At 46.5% G+C, this 20,741-nt stretch overlaps 1 protein-coding gene across 1 annotated transcript in view; it reads right to left on the bottom strand.

Moving 5' to 3' along the window:
- Positions 1-18,197, bottom strand: part of CFAP251 (cilia and flagella associated protein 251) — an 80,130-nt gene extending 61,933 nt beyond the window's left edge. Inside the window, exons 1-6 of the mRNA XM_065889533.1 lie at positions 17,844-18,197; positions 16,777-17,190; positions 10,999-11,136; positions 8,516-8,625; positions 3,375-3,486; positions 3,037-3,117 (exon numbers count right to left, since the gene is read on the bottom strand). Coding sequence (XP_065745605.1) covers positions 3,037-3,117; positions 3,375-3,486; positions 8,516-8,625; positions 10,999-11,136; positions 16,777-17,190; positions 17,844-18,197 — 1,209 coding nt within the window. The remainder of the gene's footprint in view (positions 1-3,036; positions 3,118-3,374; positions 3,487-8,515; positions 8,626-10,998; positions 11,137-16,776; positions 17,191-17,843) is intronic.
- Between the last annotated feature and the right edge of the window lie 2,544 nt (positions 18,198-20,741).

The raw sequence follows: 20,741 nt of genomic DNA, 5'->3' as shown, positions 1-20,741 counted from the left end.
GCAAAGCTTGGGATGAGATCAGGGAGGGGAACACAGGGGTTTCTAGGGTTTCGGTAACATTCTATTTCATGATCCAGTGGTGAGCACACAGGTACATTTTATTTTCTTCCTTAAAATGTACACATTTTGCATGTATGCCTTATTTAGCAATAAAGTGTAAAGAAGTCAACTATTTCTTGCAAAAAAAAAAAAAAGTAAATGAGACGAGGAAGTAGAGAAAGCAAGTGTGGACAGCGCTTCTGAGAAGTTTCCCTGGGAAGAGGGGCAGAGGGCGTAGCTGGAAGGAGACGTGGGGTCGGAGGAGTTCTCTCAGGACCGGTGGTCCTGAAGCGTGTTTATTCTCAGTAGAGGGAGAGTTGACAGCTGCAGGAGAAGGGCCCTGAGGCAGCCAGCGGTGGCGGGGGTGGGGGGGGGGTATCTAGTGCGCTGGCCCTTCGCCGCAGTCAGAGGGGAAAAGAGAAGATGGCGGGGTTGAAGGTGTGTTGCAGGCTGGGGAGGGAGAACAGGCCCGTGTTTGTATCTGATGGCTTCCATTTTCTCAATGAAACACAGGGTTGGGGGCGGTCACCCGCTGAGCATGGGAAGCAGGGAGTGGGGAGGTGGGATGAGCAGGTGTGAAACTGTCGTCTCTGGAAATGAAAAGTGTCACAGCCGACCAGAGCGGCCAAGCCAGGCCCAGAGCCGTCTTGAAATTCGTGACTGAATTGCAAGTAGGATGAATCTGCTGGATTGGGTGCTTCTCCCCAGCTACATTCAGCCCACTGGGGTCCAGGTCCAGAGGAGGCTGAGGGTGGGGCTCACCCAGAACTGGGGGAGCTTGTGTGGTGCTGTCCAGCAGCACTTCCCGTTAGGGTGGAGGTGTTCTAACACCTGTGCTGCCAACAATGTAGCCACCAGCCGCATGTGGATAATGAGTGGCTGAAATGTGGCTAGTGAAGCCGAGGAAATGAATTTGTACTTTAACTTTAATCAATTTCCATTTTTGTTTGTTTGGATCACGCCACACGGCTTGTGGAGATCTTAGTTCCCCAACCAGGGATTGAACCTGAGCTCCCTGCAGTGTAAATGCGGAGTCCCAACCACTGGACTGCCAGGGAATTCCCGAAATTTCAATAGCCATGTGTATTTAGCAAAGTTGCAATATAGAAATCAGTTGAAGTTCTATACACTAACAATGAACATTCTGAGAAGAAAATTAAGAAAACAATTCCACTTAATAATAGCATCAAAAAAAAAAATACTTAGGAATAAATTTAGCCGAGGAGGTGAAAGATTTGTACGCTGAAAACTACAAAATGCTGCTGCTGCTGAAAGAAATTAAAGAAGACGTAAATAAACAGAAAGACAGGGGCTTCCCTGGTGGCGCAGTTGTCAAGAATCCGCCTGCCGGGAGATCAGCTCGGTGCTTTGTGACCGCCTGGAGGGGTGGGATAGGGAGGGTGGGAGGGAGGGAGACGCAAGAGGGAAGAGATATGGGAACATATGAATAACTGATTCACTTTGATATAAAGCAGAAACTAACACACCATTGTAAAGCAATTATACTCCAATAAAGATGTAAAAAAAAACCCAAAGAATCCGCCTGCCAATGCAGGGGACATGGGTTCAAGCCCTGGTCTGGGAAGACCCCACATGCCACGGAGCAACTAAGCCCGTGCACCACACCTACTGAAGCCCGTGCGCCTGGAGCCTGTGCTCAGCAACAAGAGAAGCCACCACAATGAGAAGCCCGCGCACCGCAACAAAGAGTAGCCCCCGCTTGCCACAACTAGAGAAAGCCCGCATGCAGCAACAAAGACCCAACACAGCCATAAATAAATAAATAAAATAAATCTATTAAAAAAGAAACAAATAAAATAAACAGAAAGATATCCATGCTCGTGGACTGGAAGACAATGCTGTTAAGATGACAAGACTACCCAAAGCAATCTATAGATTCAATGCAATCTCTATCAAAATCCCCAACGCATTTTTGGTAGCAATAGAAAAACCCATCCTAAATACCCAGGTATGGCTGGTAGCTTTGAGAAGTAAGGAAATTGTGGGGGGCACTTCCCTGGCGGTTCAGTGGTTAGGACTCCGCGCTTTCATTGCCAAGGGTGCAGGTTTGATCCCTGGTCGGGGAACTAAGGTCCCACAAGCCATGCGGTATGGCCAAAAAAAAAAAAAAAAACAAGGAAGGAAATTTTTTTGAGGGAGCAGAAGGAATGTTGGCGGAGGGAGAGCAGGAGAGACATAAAGCTGATAATGATGTGTGCCTTGCTGAGTCCAGTCACCCAGACCCCCTGCTTGGGTTCTGGTTCACACAAGCCATGTACATCCTTACCACAGTGTCTGGTACACAGTAGGTACTCAATAAATGCAGGTGAATGACGGCTGCGAGCATGAATGAGATGATGCAGAGCAGCACAGTCAATGCTCTGGGTGCCCTCGGCAAGTCACCTCACGCAAATCGAGAAGAATAACTCCCCTATATGCAGAGCAGTTCAGAACATGCTTCTAGAATAAGAAAGGCTGCTAGCTGGGTGACTTTAGACCAATTATTTGATAGTTAATAGTAGTAATATGAATCCCACAGTAACATCTTCTCAGCATGTTTGCACGGATTACATGAGATACTGTATGCAAAGAACTTAGCACAATCTGGCACATAAGAGGTGATCAAAAAAATTAGCGGGGCTTCCCTGGTGGCGCAGTGGTTGGGAGTCCGCCTGCCGATGCAGGGGACGCGGGTTCGTGCCCGGTCCGGGAAGATTCCACATGCCGCGGAGCGGCTGGGCCCGTGAGCCATGGCCGCTGAGCATGTGCGTCCGGAGCCCGTGCTCCGCAACGGGAGAGGCCACAGTAGTGAGAGGCCCGCGTACCGAAAAAAAAAAAAAAATTAGCTATTATCATCAAAAATAAAATGAGATCATGGACAGGAGTTTTTTAAAAGCTCTTGGACACCATAACAAAGCTCCAGTAAAACAAAAAGTAGTTTTGAACTGGCTTCAGTGTACCTTTAGGTGGATCTTTACAGGCTCGAAATGAACTCACCTGAAAACCATACTCTTTGGGAAGGTTAAGAGTGCAGGCCGGTGTTTCCACAGCTAAAGTCCACCTCCAGATGCAAACTTTCTGTAAGTGATGGCAGACAGAGGAGAGTGAGAAGATTCCTGAAGGCTACTGGAGGAGCCTACACCTCTTGTGGTAAGCCAGTGACCTCCGCTAACTAAGCAAAGCACAGTGAGCTAAGCCGCAGGCAGGGAGCCCCTGACCGGTCACCCCCCTCCACCAAGAGAACCACAGACGCCACACGGCCTGAGCAGAGCTGCTTGCGGGGACACTTGTGACGGGCGGGCCAGCCGCTGAAGCTGCCGTGACAAGCCCTGTACCTGGATCTCAGCGTCTGAGATGGTCGCCAGGTACTTGGCATCGCGGGTGATGGCTATGGCCCTGATGCCGTCACCTTCTGGGCAGCTGTTGAATATCGTGTGCACAGGAATGCTGCAAGACAGGACGGGGGACACCCAGGTCAGGAACAGAACAGCTACGGAGAAACAAACGTGGTCCACCCACATGATGGAAAGTTGCTCCGCCATAAAAAAGGAGTGAAGCACTGACACAGGCGACAACACGGATGAACCTTGAAACCATGGTGCTGAGTGAAAGAAGCCAGACACCAAACGCTACAGATTGTATGATTCCATTTATATCAAACCTCCAAGATAGGCAAATCCATACAGGCGGAAAGCAGGTGCGTGTTTTCCAGAGGGTAGGGGAGCGGGATGTGAAGGCTGATGGTTTCAGGGTTTCCTTCTGCGGTGAAGAAAATGTTCTGCAACCACATAAGAGGCGGTGGTTGCACCACACTGTGCATATACTAAATGCCACTGAGTTGTTCACTTTAAAATGGTTACTTTTATGTTATGTGAATTTTACTCAAATTTAAAACAAAAACTAACTCAGGGCAGCACGTAAACATGCTATTTGTTCTCTCCTGGAGCTCTAGTCTCTCCTTCATTATCGAGTGCTGATTCTGTGCCAGGCGTGAAGAATGAGAACATGAAATAAGATGTCTAGGACACCATCCTAGCTCTCAGGAAAGCCGGCGTCCTCCTCCAGAAGGGGGAGTGTAAACAAGCACAGGCTTTCTCGACAGCAACTTCCCTGCATCTGTCAAAATCCTCAATGCACAGACCCTAAGACTCGTCAATTCCACTTCTACAACTTTTTTTTTCCTAGAGAAATAATAGCAAAAGTAAACAGAGATAAATGCCAGTTCATGTTTATTGCGGCACTGCTTTAATAGCAAAAATCTGGAAACAACATAAATATCCATTAATATGGGATTTGTTTAAAAAATATCACGGTAAACCATATAATGAAAAAGCATGCCACCTTCAAAATGAATGAGGCAGATTTGGGAAAGTGACCAAAGTTTTGTGGAAAAAAGCAAATAGCAAAACAGTAGACGTAGCATCATGCTGAGAGAGAGAGAGGAAAGAGAGAGAGAGAGAGAGAGAGAGAGAGAGAGAGAGAGAGTGTGTGTGTGTGTGTGTGTGTGTGTGTGTGTGTGTATAGAAAAAAGTCTGGAGGAATGAACTCCAAACTACATGGTGACTCTGGATATAGGTTTGGGTGAAGGGGGACTTATTTTTTTTTTTCTTACACGTCTGTATTGTGTCACTGGCAAGACTTTAGAACTGTAAGATGCAGACAAAGCCTTAACACATGCAGAATTTAATTAGATGATATCTGAATACCTGAGAGAGCCAAAGAAATGCAAGAAATAGCTGGAGCAATGATGGAAGTAAGCTGTGATGTGGTGGGGGTCCCTGACTTCCACTGGAAGAGTGGGTGGTAGGAAGACTTAATCCCGGAACGCGGGCTATGCAGACACCCCGTTGGTTTTTCATTATGGATACCTTGTTACAGCGAATATACACAGGCCTCAGTATGTCACACAGGCCTCAGTATGTCACATCGGTGTCCCAATTGGCTGGAACCAAGTCTGTGCCCTAGCTGAGGACCTGTCTGGTTCTCTGTCACTTGAGATATTTCATCCCACTGAGACGTGGCCCCAAAAATTGCCTTGGGAAGGGAGTCCTAAAGTTGTTGGGAATGACATAATGACGTTCTTCGTGGGAAGGTGTATCTCATCCCCAGGGATATTTAGAATTAAATGCAGAGAAGATAAGTCAGTTGGACCCGTACTCTTAACATATTTGTGATAAGAGAATTTGTTCCTTTTTTTAAGGATGGGTCATGTTTAAGAGAATTTAAGATATTAGAGTCTCTAACAGATTAATTTGTGATTCTAATTGAAAGTCTGTAGTTGATTTAGACTTGTGATTTTAAATTCAAATTGTATTAGGTTTATAAACAATACGTGAACACTTAAGAGAACTTAGGACTTGCCATATTTATGTCTAATTTATTAGATTTACAAGAATTACTTAAGTACTGGTGAAGGATTTATTTGTTAATCAGACCACTAAAGAACTTAAAGATGAAACTGAATATACTCAATTTCTAAATGCAGTTTAAAATGTTTAAAAGGAGTTAATAAAATTTGTGAGACCAAACATTAATCAAAGCCCCCTTATAGGCAATTGCAAAAATACGCTAGATTTACAGAGTAAGATTTAAGTTGAACTAATATCTCAAGGAAGAAGTACCGTTTATCACTTTAATAAGGTGCATATTAATTCTAAAACCAGAGAATCCTTTCTGGGTTCCCAGAGTCATCATTTGCAATATCATAAAACTCATACCGACATATCATTTTAATTGTTAACCACAGACACACTTCACTTTGTAATTTTAAAAAATGACTGCCAGAGTCACCTCCGGTCTAGTGGGGGAGACAGCTCTATAAACAAGAAGAAAGCAAAGGATAAACACTGTTTGAATGGAGGCCAGCTCTGCCTGGGGCAGGGGAGCTGTCAGCAAAGGCTTGAGAGAAGAGAGGCACCAGAGGGGCCCATCCTTCCTGCCTCAGGACTTCCTGATGCAGGAGACGACTTTCCCTCGTGTGTGTCAGGTGGATGTGCCATTTCTTGCAGCTGAAAAGCATGTAATCGCTAGAGACGATCGCTAGGCAAGCAGACGGGAATTTGATTTCGTGGGGGAAGTGTTTGCATGGCTAGGATGTGAGCGTGTACTCCCTGTAACAAGGGCTGAGCTGACAACGGGCAGCAGGGGAGCCCGTTAGGATTTTGCACATGGGAAAAGATCACGCTCAAAATGTTGTAGAGAAAAACCATATGATGATATATGATGATGGCCATACATGTGTATTTTTTTTTTGGCCTCGAGGCAGGCAGGATCTTAGTTCCCTGACCAGGGATCGAACCCATGGCCCCTGCAGTGGAAGCACGGAGTCTTAACTACTGGACCACCAGGGAAGTCCCCTTACACATGTGCATTTAAAACAACATCAGGGGGCTTCCCTGGTGGCGCAGTGGTTGAGAGTCCGCCTGCCAATGCAGGGGATGCGGGTTCGTGACCCGGTCCGTGAGGATCCCGCGTGCCGTGGAGCGGCTGGGCCTGTGAGCCATGGCCGCTGAGCCTGTGCTCCGCAACGGGAGAGGCCACAACAGTGAGAGGCCTGCGTACCGCAAAAAAAAAAAAAAAAATCAACAGATGAATGGATAAACAAAATGTGTTATATCCATGCAATGGAATCTTAAACAGCTAAAAAAAGGAATGGAGTACTGATTCATGCTACAACATGGAAGAATTTTGAAAATATTATAAGTAAAAGAAGCCAGACACAAAAGCCACATATTGTATGAGTCCACGGACATGAGATGTCCAGAATAGGCAAATCTTTACAGCTAGAAAGTAGATTAGAGGTTGAGGGGAGGGGAGAATGAGGACTTCATTAGTTCAGATCTTCTGATTGGGTGCTGCGAGTGTTCTGGAAATAGTGGTGACGGCTGCACAACACCGTGAATGTCATCAATGCCAGTGAATTGTATATACACTTAAAAGTGGTTCAGTGTCAGGAGGCTGGGTTGAAGAGCGAAACTGCAGTGGGGGAGATCGGTCAGGAGGCTACTGCAATGGCCCAAGCAGGAGAGGGTGGGCAGAGGCGGTGGATGTGGGTTCAGAAGTTATTTGGAGGTGGAGGCGCAGGACTTTTGGACATTTTAGCAGGAGATGCCCACGGGACATGCAGGTGGACTGTCCTCCAGCAGCTTCCCCATCAGCAGACAGGAAACACTGAGACGGCTGTTGAGAGTAAGATGGCGCAGTTTCAAACCCTGGCTCTGCTCCTGCCTGGCTGGAGAACATCACCAACAGCGACCTCACGCCCTGAGGCCACAGCTAAGGAATGGCCAGAGGAGGATGAGGCTGAAAAGAGTCTGAGAGGGAACAGACAGCAAGCAGGATGAGGACCAGGAGACATGGTGTCAGAGGGGCCAGGGGAAATGATTAGGTAATATGGCCCTATGGAGGCCACTGGTCACCTGGGAGACAGCAGTTCCTGTGTCACAGAACATTCAACATAACTTCTTCCTAAACTTCTTCTCCACCTGGACTCGTCCACCCCCCACCTCCCCCCATCCCATCCCCCTACACACCCAACCAAGACCTTACAATCTTGTCAGGGAATCTAGCACTACTCTCTGCCTCTAGGACCAGGAATTACGAAAGGACACACATCTGTGAGCATCTCTCCTGGGCCAGGTGCTGTGCTCTGGATCTTCCTAACAATCCCGTAGGGTAAGTAGAGTAGATCAAATAGCGCCCCCTTGAAATTCATTCCACCCAGAACCTCAGAAGCGAGCTTATACAGAAAGAGAGTCTCTGCGGATGTAATTAGTTAAGATGAGGTCATACTGGTTAGGGTGGACCCTAAACCCAATGACTGGAGTCCTTATAAAAGAGAAGGCCTTACAGAGAGACACAGAGGGGAAAACGCCACATGAAGATGGAAGCAGAGGCTGGAGTGACGTGTCTACAGGTCAAGGACCACCAAGGATGCCAGCAACCACCCAAAGGAGGAGGGGAGCATGGGACAGATTCTCTCTCAGGGCCCCAGGAGCTCCCTGCAGACTCCCCAATTTCAGACATTTGGCCTCATGAACAGTGAGAAAATAAATTTCTGTGATTTTAAGCCACCCAGATTGGCGTAATTTCTTACAGAGCCCGGGGAAATGAAGACAGTAAGTACGATTAGTCTTTTTTTTTTTTTTGGCAGATGGTGAAAGTCACATAATTTCTCTGGGTCTCCCAGCTGGGTGAGTGTGAGTTAGCCTCCCTCAGCCCAGTCTGCCTGGGGGCCACCGACAAACCAAGTTTCTGGGCTTAGAGAGCCAAGAATCACCCATGGGAAATTCACCAAAGTAATGTCATCCCAACAGGCCTTGAGGCAATAAGACAACCTCCCCTGAGAACCTCGCCCCTCGCCCTGCCTCCCAGCACCAGCTTCTGTATCCCTGGACCGGCATGACTCCTTTTTTTGCGGGTCACAGTGGCAGACACTGTACAAAAATGCGGGGGGAAGTGGCTGCGACATGCCTACCCCGTGAAGCAGTCCCATATGATTATCAGGCAGTCGGGCCCTTTGTCAGCCGTGGCGACCCAGCGCCTGTTTTCACTGATGCAGAGGCAGGAGATGACGTTGAGGTGGCCCTGCAGACGTGGAGAAAAGTCGCTCTGAGACAGGGGTTGTGGGGGGCCCAGCCCTGGCACCAGCAGGAAAGTCGGGGCCCCGGAGGCACACCTGAGCTCCCTTTCCAGATGCCGCTGGCTGAAAATCCTACTCCCACCCGCCTTCCCTGGTGTTTCTCTACAGCCGGAGGTTTTCAAACTTCCCCTCAAAACACTCTCAGGGTAAGTTGCACTCCCTGCAAGAACAGTGGCTTCCTAGGGGTCGAGGCGTATACCCGACTCTGAACCCACGTTGAGAATACATGTCTAGGTCCCCCCACCTCCAGCCCCCCTCGAACCTCCCTACCAGCCTCATCTCCCCCAAAACTGCTCACTCAGGTCACTGAGCAGCTCTGGAACCAAAGCCTCCTCACGGGCCTCTGCTTTCACTCGTATCCTCCTACAATCTTCCCCACACAACAGAGGAATCTTCTGGAAACACATACAAGATGGCAGCCGGGAAACAACCCGTTTCCCTCCTCCCGTGTCACCCCTCGCTCACTCTGGCCTCTCTCTGGGCCTCACGCATGAGGCCTGAAAACTCAGAGCTCTGTCTGTCTGGGATGCTGTTCCCCGGCAAAACGGCCCCGGGCTAGCTCACGCTCAGCCTTCAGGTCTTGGCACAAACAGCACTTTTTTATTCCCTGCCCACCCAATCCAGAGGAATCTCCTCTCACCCTGATTCTTCCCTCTTAGAGCATTTTCACGTTTCCTTTCAAGCAACTGTTAAAATCTTTAGGTATATGCTTCTATGTTCACTTGTTTAACGACTGTCTCTCCATGAGGGGGGACTAGATCTATTTTGTTCATGACTACAGAGCCATCACCTGAAACATAGTGGTTATGATAAATACACGTGGGATGAACGAATGAACGAACGAATGGCCAAGGCCACTCCCAGCCATCCAACTCTGCAGAGGCTGGACGCCTCCCTACTTCTCAGCCCCTCTGCCCCGCCCGTCCCCCTGACTCTGAGCCTGCCCACCACACTGTGCTTTCTCCCCCTGCTGCTACCTCTGTGCTCAGTGCTACACATTCAACTAAGCTCTGAGAAGGTCTGCTTGCTGACTGTGTGTGTATTTCAGGACTTCTAGAAAGCAAATTCCTTAAGTTACACCCACGTGTCTTGGATCCCTGGCACGATGCTGAATACTGGCTGAGCTCTTGGAAAATACTTTGAGAAGTTTCTGATCTAGGCATTGACTAAGGAAGGTCCTTATATGTCAACTGAAAAGGGTAACATGGAACTGTTTACTGGGTTAACTAGTGGAAAGTCGGACACCAGGAAAACGTGACATTTGGACAGGTAAATGATGAAAAAGAGGTCAAAAACATCCGGAACAGAGGAGGCAGAGCGGTGAGGGGAAGGCAGGCATGTGGGGCATTCGGGGAGGCACAGAGCAGGGTGTAAATAAAGCCAAGTGCTGGAGGGAGGAGACAGGAGGAAAGACTGACCTACGTAATGCTTTGAAGTCAGGAGACCTGGATGTAAGACCTGGCTTCAGCATCTGCTAGCACAGCCTTGGGCAAGTCAGCTAAATCCCTCTGAGCCTCAGTTTCCTCTCCTGTGAAATGGGAATATTAACACTCATTTCTCAGCAGGAGTAGGAGGATCAAAGCCCTTTGAGCCCTGGAAAGGAGTCTGAGTGTTAATTAGGTTCGAATCCCTGCCCTTTGCATCTCACCATAGTCCTGTGGAGACAACATGGTCTCTCCTGACCACATTTTTACAGAAATGTAAAAAATACAGATGCTTTAGATTTTAGTTACTATAATATTAAAGTCAACTGCTATTCTGATTAGAATCAGAGAGAAAACGCACAATAAAATGTGTTCCTAAAAAAAAATTTGCTGTGGTTCAGAAGAGAAGAGGGAAAATGTGTATGAGATGGAATGAAGTTGACCCCTGAAATAAAAACCAAAGTGCTGGACTTCCCTGGTGGCACAGTGGTTAAGAATCCACCTGCCAATGCAGGGGACACTGGTTCGAGCCCTGGTCCGGGAAGATCCCACATGCTGCGGAGCAACTAAGCCCGTGCGCCACAACTGCTGAGCCTGTGCTCTAGAGCCCGCGAGCCACAACTACAGGGCCCGCATGCCACAACTACTGAAGCCTGCACACCTAGAGCCCGTGCTCCGCAGCAAGAGAAGCCACTGCAATGAGAAGCCTGCGCACCACAACAAAAAGTAGCCCCTGCTCGCCGTAACTAGAGAAAGCCTGCACACAGCAACAAAGACCCAACGCAGCCAAAAATAAATAAATTAACTAATTAAAAAGCAACAACAATAACAACCAAAGTGCTGTATTCAGGTTAAAAACCACCTCTTTCACTTGAAGTAAGAAAACCTGCAAACCTGAAGATGGTGCTGGTTATTCTTGAAGACATTGTAGATGACCGCAGTGTGAGCACTGGCATACAGAACTCTCTGGTTTTCATCTTGAATGTAGTAAACAGGAAGGGAACTGTTCCATCCGAACGACCAGGTCATGGCCTGGAAGACAAAGGTAAAACCAGGAAGACACTACCGTGCACGAACCCAGAGCTGTGACACCGGGTACTCCCTGCCTGAGTCCTGGAGGAGAAGGATTCACATCATCAGCCAATGAAGAGACATCACCTTGAGAAGTCCTCAAGAGCACGCTACACCGCGGATGACGCCTGAAAACGTGATGCTACGTGAAAGGAGCCAGATGCGAAGGACCACATACTGTGTGACCCCATCCACATAAAATGTCCAGAACACGCAGATCCATAGAGACAGAAAGCAGATGAGTGGTTGGCAGGGGGTGAGGGGAGCGGGAATGGGGAGCGACTGCTTACTGCGTATGGGTTTCTTTCTGGGGCGACGGAAATGTTCTGAGAACAGGCTACAAACCAATCAACTGTATACTGGAAAAGGGAAATTTTCAGACATAGAAAACAAACTTATGGTTACAAAAGGGGGAAGGGGGGTGGGAAGGATAAATTAGGAGTTGGGGATTAACAGATACACACTACTATGTATAAAATAGATAACCAACAAGGACCTACTGTATAGCACAGATACTCAATATCTTGTAATAACCTATAAGGGAAAAGAATCTGAAAAAGAATATATATATATATACGTATACATATGAATCACTTTGCTGTACCCCTGAAACTAACACAACATTGTAAATCAACTATATTTCAACAAAAATAAATTTTAAAAACTTTTTTTAATTTTAAAGGGTAAACTTTACAAGGATGTGGAGAAACTGGGACCCTTGTGCGTTACTGGTGGGAGTATGAAATGGCGCAGCTGCTGTGGAAAACAGTATGGAGGTTCCTCAAAAAACTGAAAATACAATTACCATATACTCCAGCAATTACACTTCTGGGTATCTACCCCAAAGAACAGGAAACAGGGTCTCAAAGAGATATGTGTACACCCGTGTCCATAGCAGCATATTTCACAGTAACCAAAAGGTGGAAAAGAAGCCAGTGTCCATCAACAGATGAATGGATAAACAAAAGGTGAGTATTATTCAGCCTCCAAAGGGATGGAGATTCTGACACATGCTCCGACATGGACGGACCTTGAGGATATTATACAAGTAAAATACACCAGTCACAAAAAGACAAATATGAACTGAATGGTTCCACTTATATGAGGTCCCTAGAGTAGTCAAATTCATAGAGACAGAAAGTAGAAGGGCAGTTAGCCGGGGACCGGGGTGGGGTTGGGGAGCTGGTGTTTGTGGGTACAGTGTGTGTTTCACAAGATGAAGAGGGTTATGGGGATGGGTGATGATGGTGGCTACACAACCATGTGAATGTGTTTAATACCATTGAGCTTTTACACATAAAAATGGTTAAGGTGGTAAATTTTATGTTATGTGCCTTTTACCACAATCTTTTAAGAAAAAGTTAAGAGGATGGATTTTATGGATGGGAATTCTACCTCGATATAAAAAGAAAAGAAAAGCTACGTGGTGCTTACACAGGCGTGTTTACTGTGTAAGAATTCAATGAGTTCTACACTTGCATGTGCGCTTTCTGTTTATACGTTATATTTCAATAAAGACGTTTCCTTTAAAAGAAGAAAGTCTTCAACAGTAAATAGAAACAACTTCCTATTCATCTTCTCCCCAGGACCTAGACCCAGCTCAGTACCAGACACACAGTGAGCACTTAATGTCGTGAAATTCAATTTACTGAATGAGAGTACGTAGAATGGACAAGTTATAATAAAGTCACTAAGTAACTTCATAAGAAAGGCAATTATTCAGCCTGGGTATTTGTTCCTTATACACGATTTTCCCTGGAAGGATAAAGTATAAAAGAGACAAAATTCCCTCAGGAGGATTAAAAATTCCACACTGCCAGGAACAAGTCCAAAATAAAAATTTCATGAAATGAAAAATAATAGGTACTATCCAACTACTGCTTCCAATTCAATAGTAGTTTGTTTATGTATATTTTTGTATTCAACATCTCTTACAAAAATTACGGATAAACTGTGGTACGTTCATACAATGGAATATTATTCAGCAATAAAAAGAAATGAGCTTGCAAGCCATGAAAAGATGTGGAGGAACCTTAAATGCATGTTGCTAAGTGAAAGAAGCCAGCCTGAAAAGGCCACAAACTGTATGATTCCAACTACATGACACTGTGGAAAAGGCAAAACTATGGAGACAATAAAAATCAATGGTTGGGCTTCCCTGGTGGCGCAGTGGTTGAGAGTCCGCCTGCCGATGCAGGGGACACGGGTTCGTGCCCCGGTCCGGGAGGATCCCACATGCCGCGGAGCGGCTGGGCCCGTGAGCCATGGCCGCTGAGCCTGCGCGTCCGGAGCCTGTGCTCCGCAACGGGAGAGGCCACAACAGTGAGAGGCCCGCATACAGAAAAAAAAAAAAAAAAAAAAATCAATGGTTGTCAGGGGCTTGTGGGGGGGGATAAGGGGGAGGGAGAGATGAACAGGTAGGGCACAGGACATTTTTAGGGCAGTGAAACTACTCTGTATCAAACAACAATGGTAGATACATGTCATTATGCATTTGTCAAAGCCCAGAGAAGGTACATCACAGAGTGAACCCTAAGGTAAACTATGGACTTTAGGTAATTCTAATTCATCCATATTGGCTCATCAATTGCGACAAATGTACTGCACTAATGCAAGATGGTAATAATAGAGGAGACGAGGGGGGAAGGAGGCACAAGGGAGTATGTGGGAATTCTGTGTTTTTCATTCCATTTTTCTATAAACCTAAAACTGCCCCCAAATAATAAAGTCTATTTAAAAAATTAACCAAGGCTGATGTGGTAGAGTATTTAAAGTGATGGCTAAGTGATTAGTTACCAAAAATCAGTGGGTTATATTGGAGCATAGAAATGAAATCTGGTGATGGGATTTCCCTGGCGGCCCAATGGTTAAGACTCCGAGCTGCCACTGCAGGGAGCGCGGGTTCCATCCCTGGTTGGGGAACTGAGATCCTGCATGCCTCACGGCCAAAAGAAAAAAAAAATAAAGAAATGAAATCTGGTGAGTTTCCTTTCTGATCTTTGAATGATACTTAAGGTTAAATTGATGTACCGTATATTTCTCCCAAGACAGAGTGGGCAACGTGGCCGATTTCTCTCTCCTACACCCTTCATTCCCCATTCTCTCCTGATTCCATCTGCTCATTCGCTGTAATTTATATTTATATTTAGGTCTTTTATTGTGTGGGTGTGAGTGGTAGAATCACGGAATCATAATTGCCTCAAGCTGCAACTTCTAGGAACGGAACTATTTCATATCTGGCTGGTTCTTAAGAGCCAATTTCTTCAAGTGAGATGGTTCTTTTGGAAACCTGTTAATTCTAAAAGGCCTTATAGTTGTCCTGGAAATTTATTTTGAGATTTAACAGATTAGTTATAAAAAGAAAACACTCTTAACTGGACTCCTGTCTCCAGGTAAACCTCTTTCAAGGTCAAAACTAGGCTGACCTCACTCAGTAGTAACAGAACTTCCTTGCTTGAGCAGCCCTCACGTTAACCAAAATCACACAGTACTAACACTCATCGCATTTTGCACTAGTTTTAACACTCATGGCGAATGATGATGGAGACAGCCACCTCTTACATCAATCTTCTTCTAAAACATGGTCATCTGGAAAACAAAACTTTATTGTCAAAATCAGATTTCACTGTATTTGATAGTTATATGATTCCTTCTCATAAACACATGATACCTTGTTACTTGGCTGGAGATGGTATTCACAGTTAGGTCTATTTACCATGAGCACTGCGAGTTATTACAGGCCTTTGGGATAAGCTGGGGGAGCCCAAAGGAAAAGGAGGATGCTGCGAGCACAGAGATGGAGAGGCACACACTCACTGAAGCACCTTTGGTGAGAGCAAGAAATTAGAAACAGCGTAAATGGCCATCAATAAGGAAATAGCCGAATTTAAAATGAGGAAGTGGATATACATGCACTGATACCAAAAATCCTCTAAGACATGTTAAGTGCAAAAACATTCATGCAGAAATGCAGAATATCTCACTGCAAAAACAAACAACTAAAAACACAAATCGTGTGCGTGTGTGCACACAGATACGTGTTTATATATGTACCAACAAAGGTCTGGAGAGATAGTTATACCAAACTGCAACAGTAGTCACCTCAGGAAAATGGGATTGGGATGGGAGTGTGTTCGAGAAGAGAAATCTTTGCCTTTGTATATTTTTTTTATAAAGAGCACTAATTCATTTTAACAAAAAGAAGAAACAATAAAGGCGAAAGGAAAGGAAAAAGAAAGACGGCACACCCAAAGAGCTAAGCAAACCTGCAAAGAGAGAAGGCCTAGGAAAATTTGGTTCTGCGGTGAGCCCAAGGCTAACAGGGGGCCCAGACCTGTGTAGTGGCTTTTGTCAAGTCCAGGTAGCTGGGGCCTGGATAAAAAGATCGCTTGCTCTAATTAGTGACGTTACCTGATTTCTGGTTAGTTGGCTAAACAAGACAAATGTCTTCATGGGCTCTAAAACTCAATTATTCTTGGGACTTCCCTGGCAGTCCAGTGATTAGGACTCTGAGCTTCCACTGCAGAGGGCAAGGGTTCAATTTCTGATTGGGGAACTAAGATCCAACATGCCGCTCAGTGTGGCCAAATAAATAAATAAACTCAATTATTCTTTCTTTCAGACTGAGCAATTGCAAGCTTGAACCTTTAACTCCATTGCTCAAAGTCAGCCAAATCTACAGAAAGGAGGCTGTCAGTTCTCTGCACTTCCCCCTCGGCATCCTTCCGTCACCACCAACAGCACAACCGTCACCACCATCACCTAGTTGTTAACACTTGTCAAGTGCTCACTCTGTGTTAGGAACTGCATTAAGTACACAGTCCATCACTTACAAATCTTCCAAAGGCATGAATCTACAGTGGGGGGGAGAAAAAAAGATGAATCCTAGGAAACAATTTTCAGAAAGTAGCAGATGGAGGAAGAAAGAAGGAGAAGGGGAAAAAAAAAAAAAACCCTCCTCTTCCTTCTCTTGGCAAATGATAATATTTTTACCCTCACAGATGGCGCCTCCCTGGAACACTGTCAGCGGCAGCAAAGGCAGACTCCTTTGGACCGCCTGGTGCTTTTCCCGGTGGCTTTCACTTTTTCCAGACCTTTGACTTACTGATCTATCTTGGGATGGATAGTTTTAGGAACCTGTGGTGGTTTTAGGAGCTGGTAAAGGGATCAAGCCAGTTACAGCAGAAGAGGCGAGGAGAGGAGGGAAAGGCAAGGAATTGGTGGTACGGAGGAGGAGTATTATGATGTGGGAGAGAGAGAGGGAAAGGGAGGGAGAGAGACAGACGGAGCAAGAAGAGAGGGGAAAGGGGAGAAGTCGATTCTGAGTCTCCCCCAAGAAAGCAGCGTCCTATACAACGGACAAACCACGTGTGGAATTTCCTGCCTGCAGAGCATCGCTGCTGAACCCAGATGCAGTGTTCCTGTCCACATACTGTCACACATGTCCAGCCACAGCTCCAAACTGAACTTTACAAAGACACAGGTCTGTGATTAGCTTAAAAAGGAGCTTTCTGGTGGTATTTTTTTCCATATGCATAAAATTCCCCTATTTCACAATACTCACAAAACACTGGGGGAAATTTAAAAGCATGTTGCACTTACCAAGGGATACACGTTGGCACCGTCATCCTTTTGGAACAAAATGTCCTCGGTGGCAGTGGAGACCAGTGACACCTTAGGGATGCTTGCTTTGGGCTGGAATTCTTTTTCTTTTTTCTCATTTACGTATAATACTCTTTTTTCTTTTCTCCCTTCTCTCTTTTCTGGCTCCAAGTCTCCCCTTTCTGGTTCCAAGTGTCTCCTTTCTTGTCCCAATTCATCTTGGGGCCTCTGGTCGGTTCCCTCTGCAAGCTCGCCCAAAGGCTGCTTTTCAGAGGAACTAAGCTGTTGTTCCGCAGAAGTGGTTAGATCCAAATCAAGAAACTCTAATTGTGAGGCCATGCTTCTTGGAAGTTCGAGTGTTTCCAAAAGCTCTGATTGTAATGAATGCTTTGACTCTCTACCACTATAGGTTTTCTTTAAAAAGAAACAGAAAGGAGATTGTGATTCCAAATACAGTACACGCTGCTACATGCCCTCATTTAGTTTCCTTTCTCTTCCTAATCAGCCAGTCTTAGTGTTAGCCTCACATCGGAATTATGAAGCACTTTTTAAAAAGAGCCTGGGACATTCTGTACTCAAATAACATGAATCGTGGGTGTGTCAGGTTTATCCTTGGCCTACTAGCAGACCCATAACAGCAAAATTATTCTTCTAAGTGGCACTGGTGGCCTCCAAAACCACCACAGAGCCACAGAGAGTCACTTCTCCTTGGACCAGAGGTGATTTCCACAGGCTGTTTAGACAAGCACACTCCAGCTAAGCCCTGTCCTTTAAGTCAGCCCTGGTACACACCTCCTCCAGGAAGCTTTCCCTGATCATCCTCCAAGCTGGGTCAAGTCAGCCTTTATATAGATACATATCTCCCAGGTACCTCTCAATCACTGCACTTAGTTTTATAATGTTTGCCTCCCTACATACTCTAGAGCTCCTTAAGAGAATGGATTGTGTCTTACTTGGTTTTATATCCGCAGAGCCTGGCAGGTAAGTGGGTAACAAGCATTCAATTAATGATTAGGAATGAATGAATGAACAAACGAATGATTGAATGAATGAAAATTCCTACTTACTGGGAGTGTTCCTGACAAGACTGATTGGGAATCAGTTGGTGTAAGTCTCTCCAAACTGATCATGGACTTGATGATTTCTTGGGGCTTCACTGTGGTTTCTTCCTGTGCTCCTGCTGCCTCCTCCTTCCCAAATTCTTCCCCCTCTTCCTTCCCCTCGGCTTCCTCCCCCTCCGCTTCCCCCTCCTCCTGAGACCCTCTCCACGCTAATGTGTTATCTTCTTTTAATTCCTGTTGCATATTTTCTAGCTCTTCATCATTTGGATATTTTTCTTCTTCTTCTTCTTCTCCTTCTTCCATTTCTATTTCTCCATATTCTTCTGTTTCTTCCAGTGGGTTTTCCTCTGCATCTGACATTCTTCTCTTTGGAGATGTCTCTAGAGAAATTTTGAGCATAAAAGTCAGCAGGGCCCTCTGTTTTCCATTTTGATTTCCTGGTCCACAAACCCATCAATGAAATGTGCAATACCAGCTCTGTTCCTTTCCATGGGAATAAAAAGAATGCCATACTCCTGGGAAAGCCTGTCTCAAATCTTTAAAAATATTGATCCCGGGCCTCATCTTTCTGAGGATAATTTTAGAGCCCTCTAACTCAGTGTATATATATTCATATTCCCACAGGCAGCAAAATGATAACCCAGGCATTAGCAACAGTTCTAATAATACGAATAGGGGAAGAAGCAGGTACCTTAGCGGTTAAAAGTGTTGGCTTTCCAGTCAGCCTCTCCTGGCATTGAATCCCAGTTCCACCACTCAGGTGCTCTGTGACCTTGGGCAAGTCACTTTACCCCTCGGAGTCTAAATCTGCTCACAGGCAAAATTAAAATGATAACCCTAAATTCTGGGGGTGTTGTGAAGATTAGATGAAATGACGCATGTAAAATGCTCCAGTTGCAGCACAGACTGCTTGAGAAATGGTAGCAGTCTAGAAAGTTAAAAAGCCCAACATGTTCTCTCGTTTATTTCTTACAGCAAACTTAAGAGTCTGAAGCTCTGAGAGGTGAAGTGACTTATTCAAGATCATACAGCGAGTAAGAAGCAGACCTCTCAATGTTCAGTTCCGCCATCTGAAAAACTGCTAAGATTTCAAGTCTAGGGCCCTTAGTACAGAGCCTCTTCCGACTGCCAAACTTTGCCAAATTCCTCATGGGGGGTGCGGGGAGCAGGTGTGTGCGTCTGTGGGGGCACAAAGCCCAGGCGTGGCCCGTTCCTCCAGCTCAGGTCTGCCTGGAGCTGCCCCAGGCCGAGCCCAGGTGGGGTGAGCGCCCCCCAAGAAGCACCAGGCCCCTCCTTGCCGGGGCCCCCGCCCCTGACTCACAGAGCGCGCCCACCCTGGTCCTCAAAGGCCGGGGTCTTCCCGCCGCGTGAACCCCTCGTCCACCTCCCGGCCTCCAGCTGCAGCCGCTTTCTCCTCCAAGGGCTCCCTAGTTACGGTCGCCACCCAAGCCCCGTCTCCATGGTAATCGCTGCCGCCTGCAGGCGACGGGCCGTAAAGCAAGAAGGCTGGACAGCGGTCACATGCCCAGAAAGCGGCGGGAGCGGGAGCGGGGAGCTGGTCGAGCTCGCCCCCTGCCGCCGCGACTTGGGAGGTGAAATTGGCTTTCCTCTCACCTCTGTCCTCCCCTCCCACTCTCCCCCATGTTTTCCCTTGGTGCCATCCCATGAGAAGCTGCAGCGGCCAATCCTAGCAACTCTGACTTTTCTGAAGACTTGACAAAGTTATGTGAAGAAGTACGAACGGTTTGATAAAATTCTCTTTCTCAAAAGCAAACTAAATTTCCCGGTCTCACTGGTGCAGCACACAGCTGTCCTCCCCACCTCCTCGCCCGGGCACTGGATGTTGTACAGAAAACTTTAGCCAGCTGGGATTAAATGTTTCATAGGTTGCGTTATCTTATCACATAACGTTTCTGCCAAACCAGTTTGTTAAATCTATTAGGATGATTCCACCTCCAAGTGTCTCTCCACTAGAACCTCACAAAAGGCAGCCCACCTGCGTGGCCATCCTGAGGTTTCTGAAGGGGGGGGGGGGGCTTGCAGGAAACCAGCCAAAGGCACTGATGCAGAAGACTCTCTGCTGCTATCATTTTAGGAGGATGTGAATGAGTCTCTCCATCCCCACTCCACCCTCGTACCCCAATGCTGGTTGCTGCATTTGCATACATCTCAAAAAAAATAAAAGGGATTGCTGGATGGGGCAAGCTGTGTTTATTATAGTCTAGGGCTTATACAAGATTGGGAAACACGTGGAATTAGAAAAACAATTTAAACACTGGTAAACACAGCACGACTGTGGCTACACGGGGGGAAATCCACGTGGACATTCAGCTAGAGTACATGGTGTTTGGGGGCAGACACTCAACAGGAAGGCTTTCCAGCCGAGCACGAGTACCCATGGCTGGAAGCCCACCCAGTACTGACTCCCGTCAGGGCGGGCTGATATCCGCATCTAAGCCAAGCAAATCCAGGCCTGAGGAACCCAAGCATGCCTCAGTAGAATGTGCCAGATGGCCTCTGAAACAGAAAGTGGTCTGCAAGAACTGTGGAAATAAAACACTGTGATACGGTGAAGAGAGAAAAAAAGTAAAGCACGGGGGCACTAGGAATCACTGAAACTCACTTTGCCATGTTCAAGAGAGAAAATGAAGGAAGGAAGGAGGAATCAGCATTTGCAAGAAGCTGCACACACTGCTGGTTCCCATCAGCAATGTCAACACACCTTAGCAGTCTACAAAAGTGCTGATCCGAGGGCAGGCCCAGGAGACTCAATTATCCTGTATCCAGAGCAGCAATGCCGCAGTGCAAACGCAGGTGCAGCCTGAGCGTCTGGAACCCCCATTCACTAAAGGATGACGTCCCAGAGATGTTGCTGGTCAAATCTTGACTTCGGTACAATTGTTA

Source organism: Phocoena phocoena, chromosome 13, assembly GCF_963924675.1.
Source record: "Phocoena phocoena chromosome 13, mPhoPho1.1, whole genome shotgun sequence".
Taxonomy (NCBI): domain Eukaryota; kingdom Metazoa; phylum Chordata; class Mammalia; order Artiodactyla; family Phocoenidae; genus Phocoena; species Phocoena phocoena.
The sequence above is the reverse complement of the archived record's forward strand: the minus strand, read 5'-3'. Positions and strand labels throughout refer to the sequence as shown.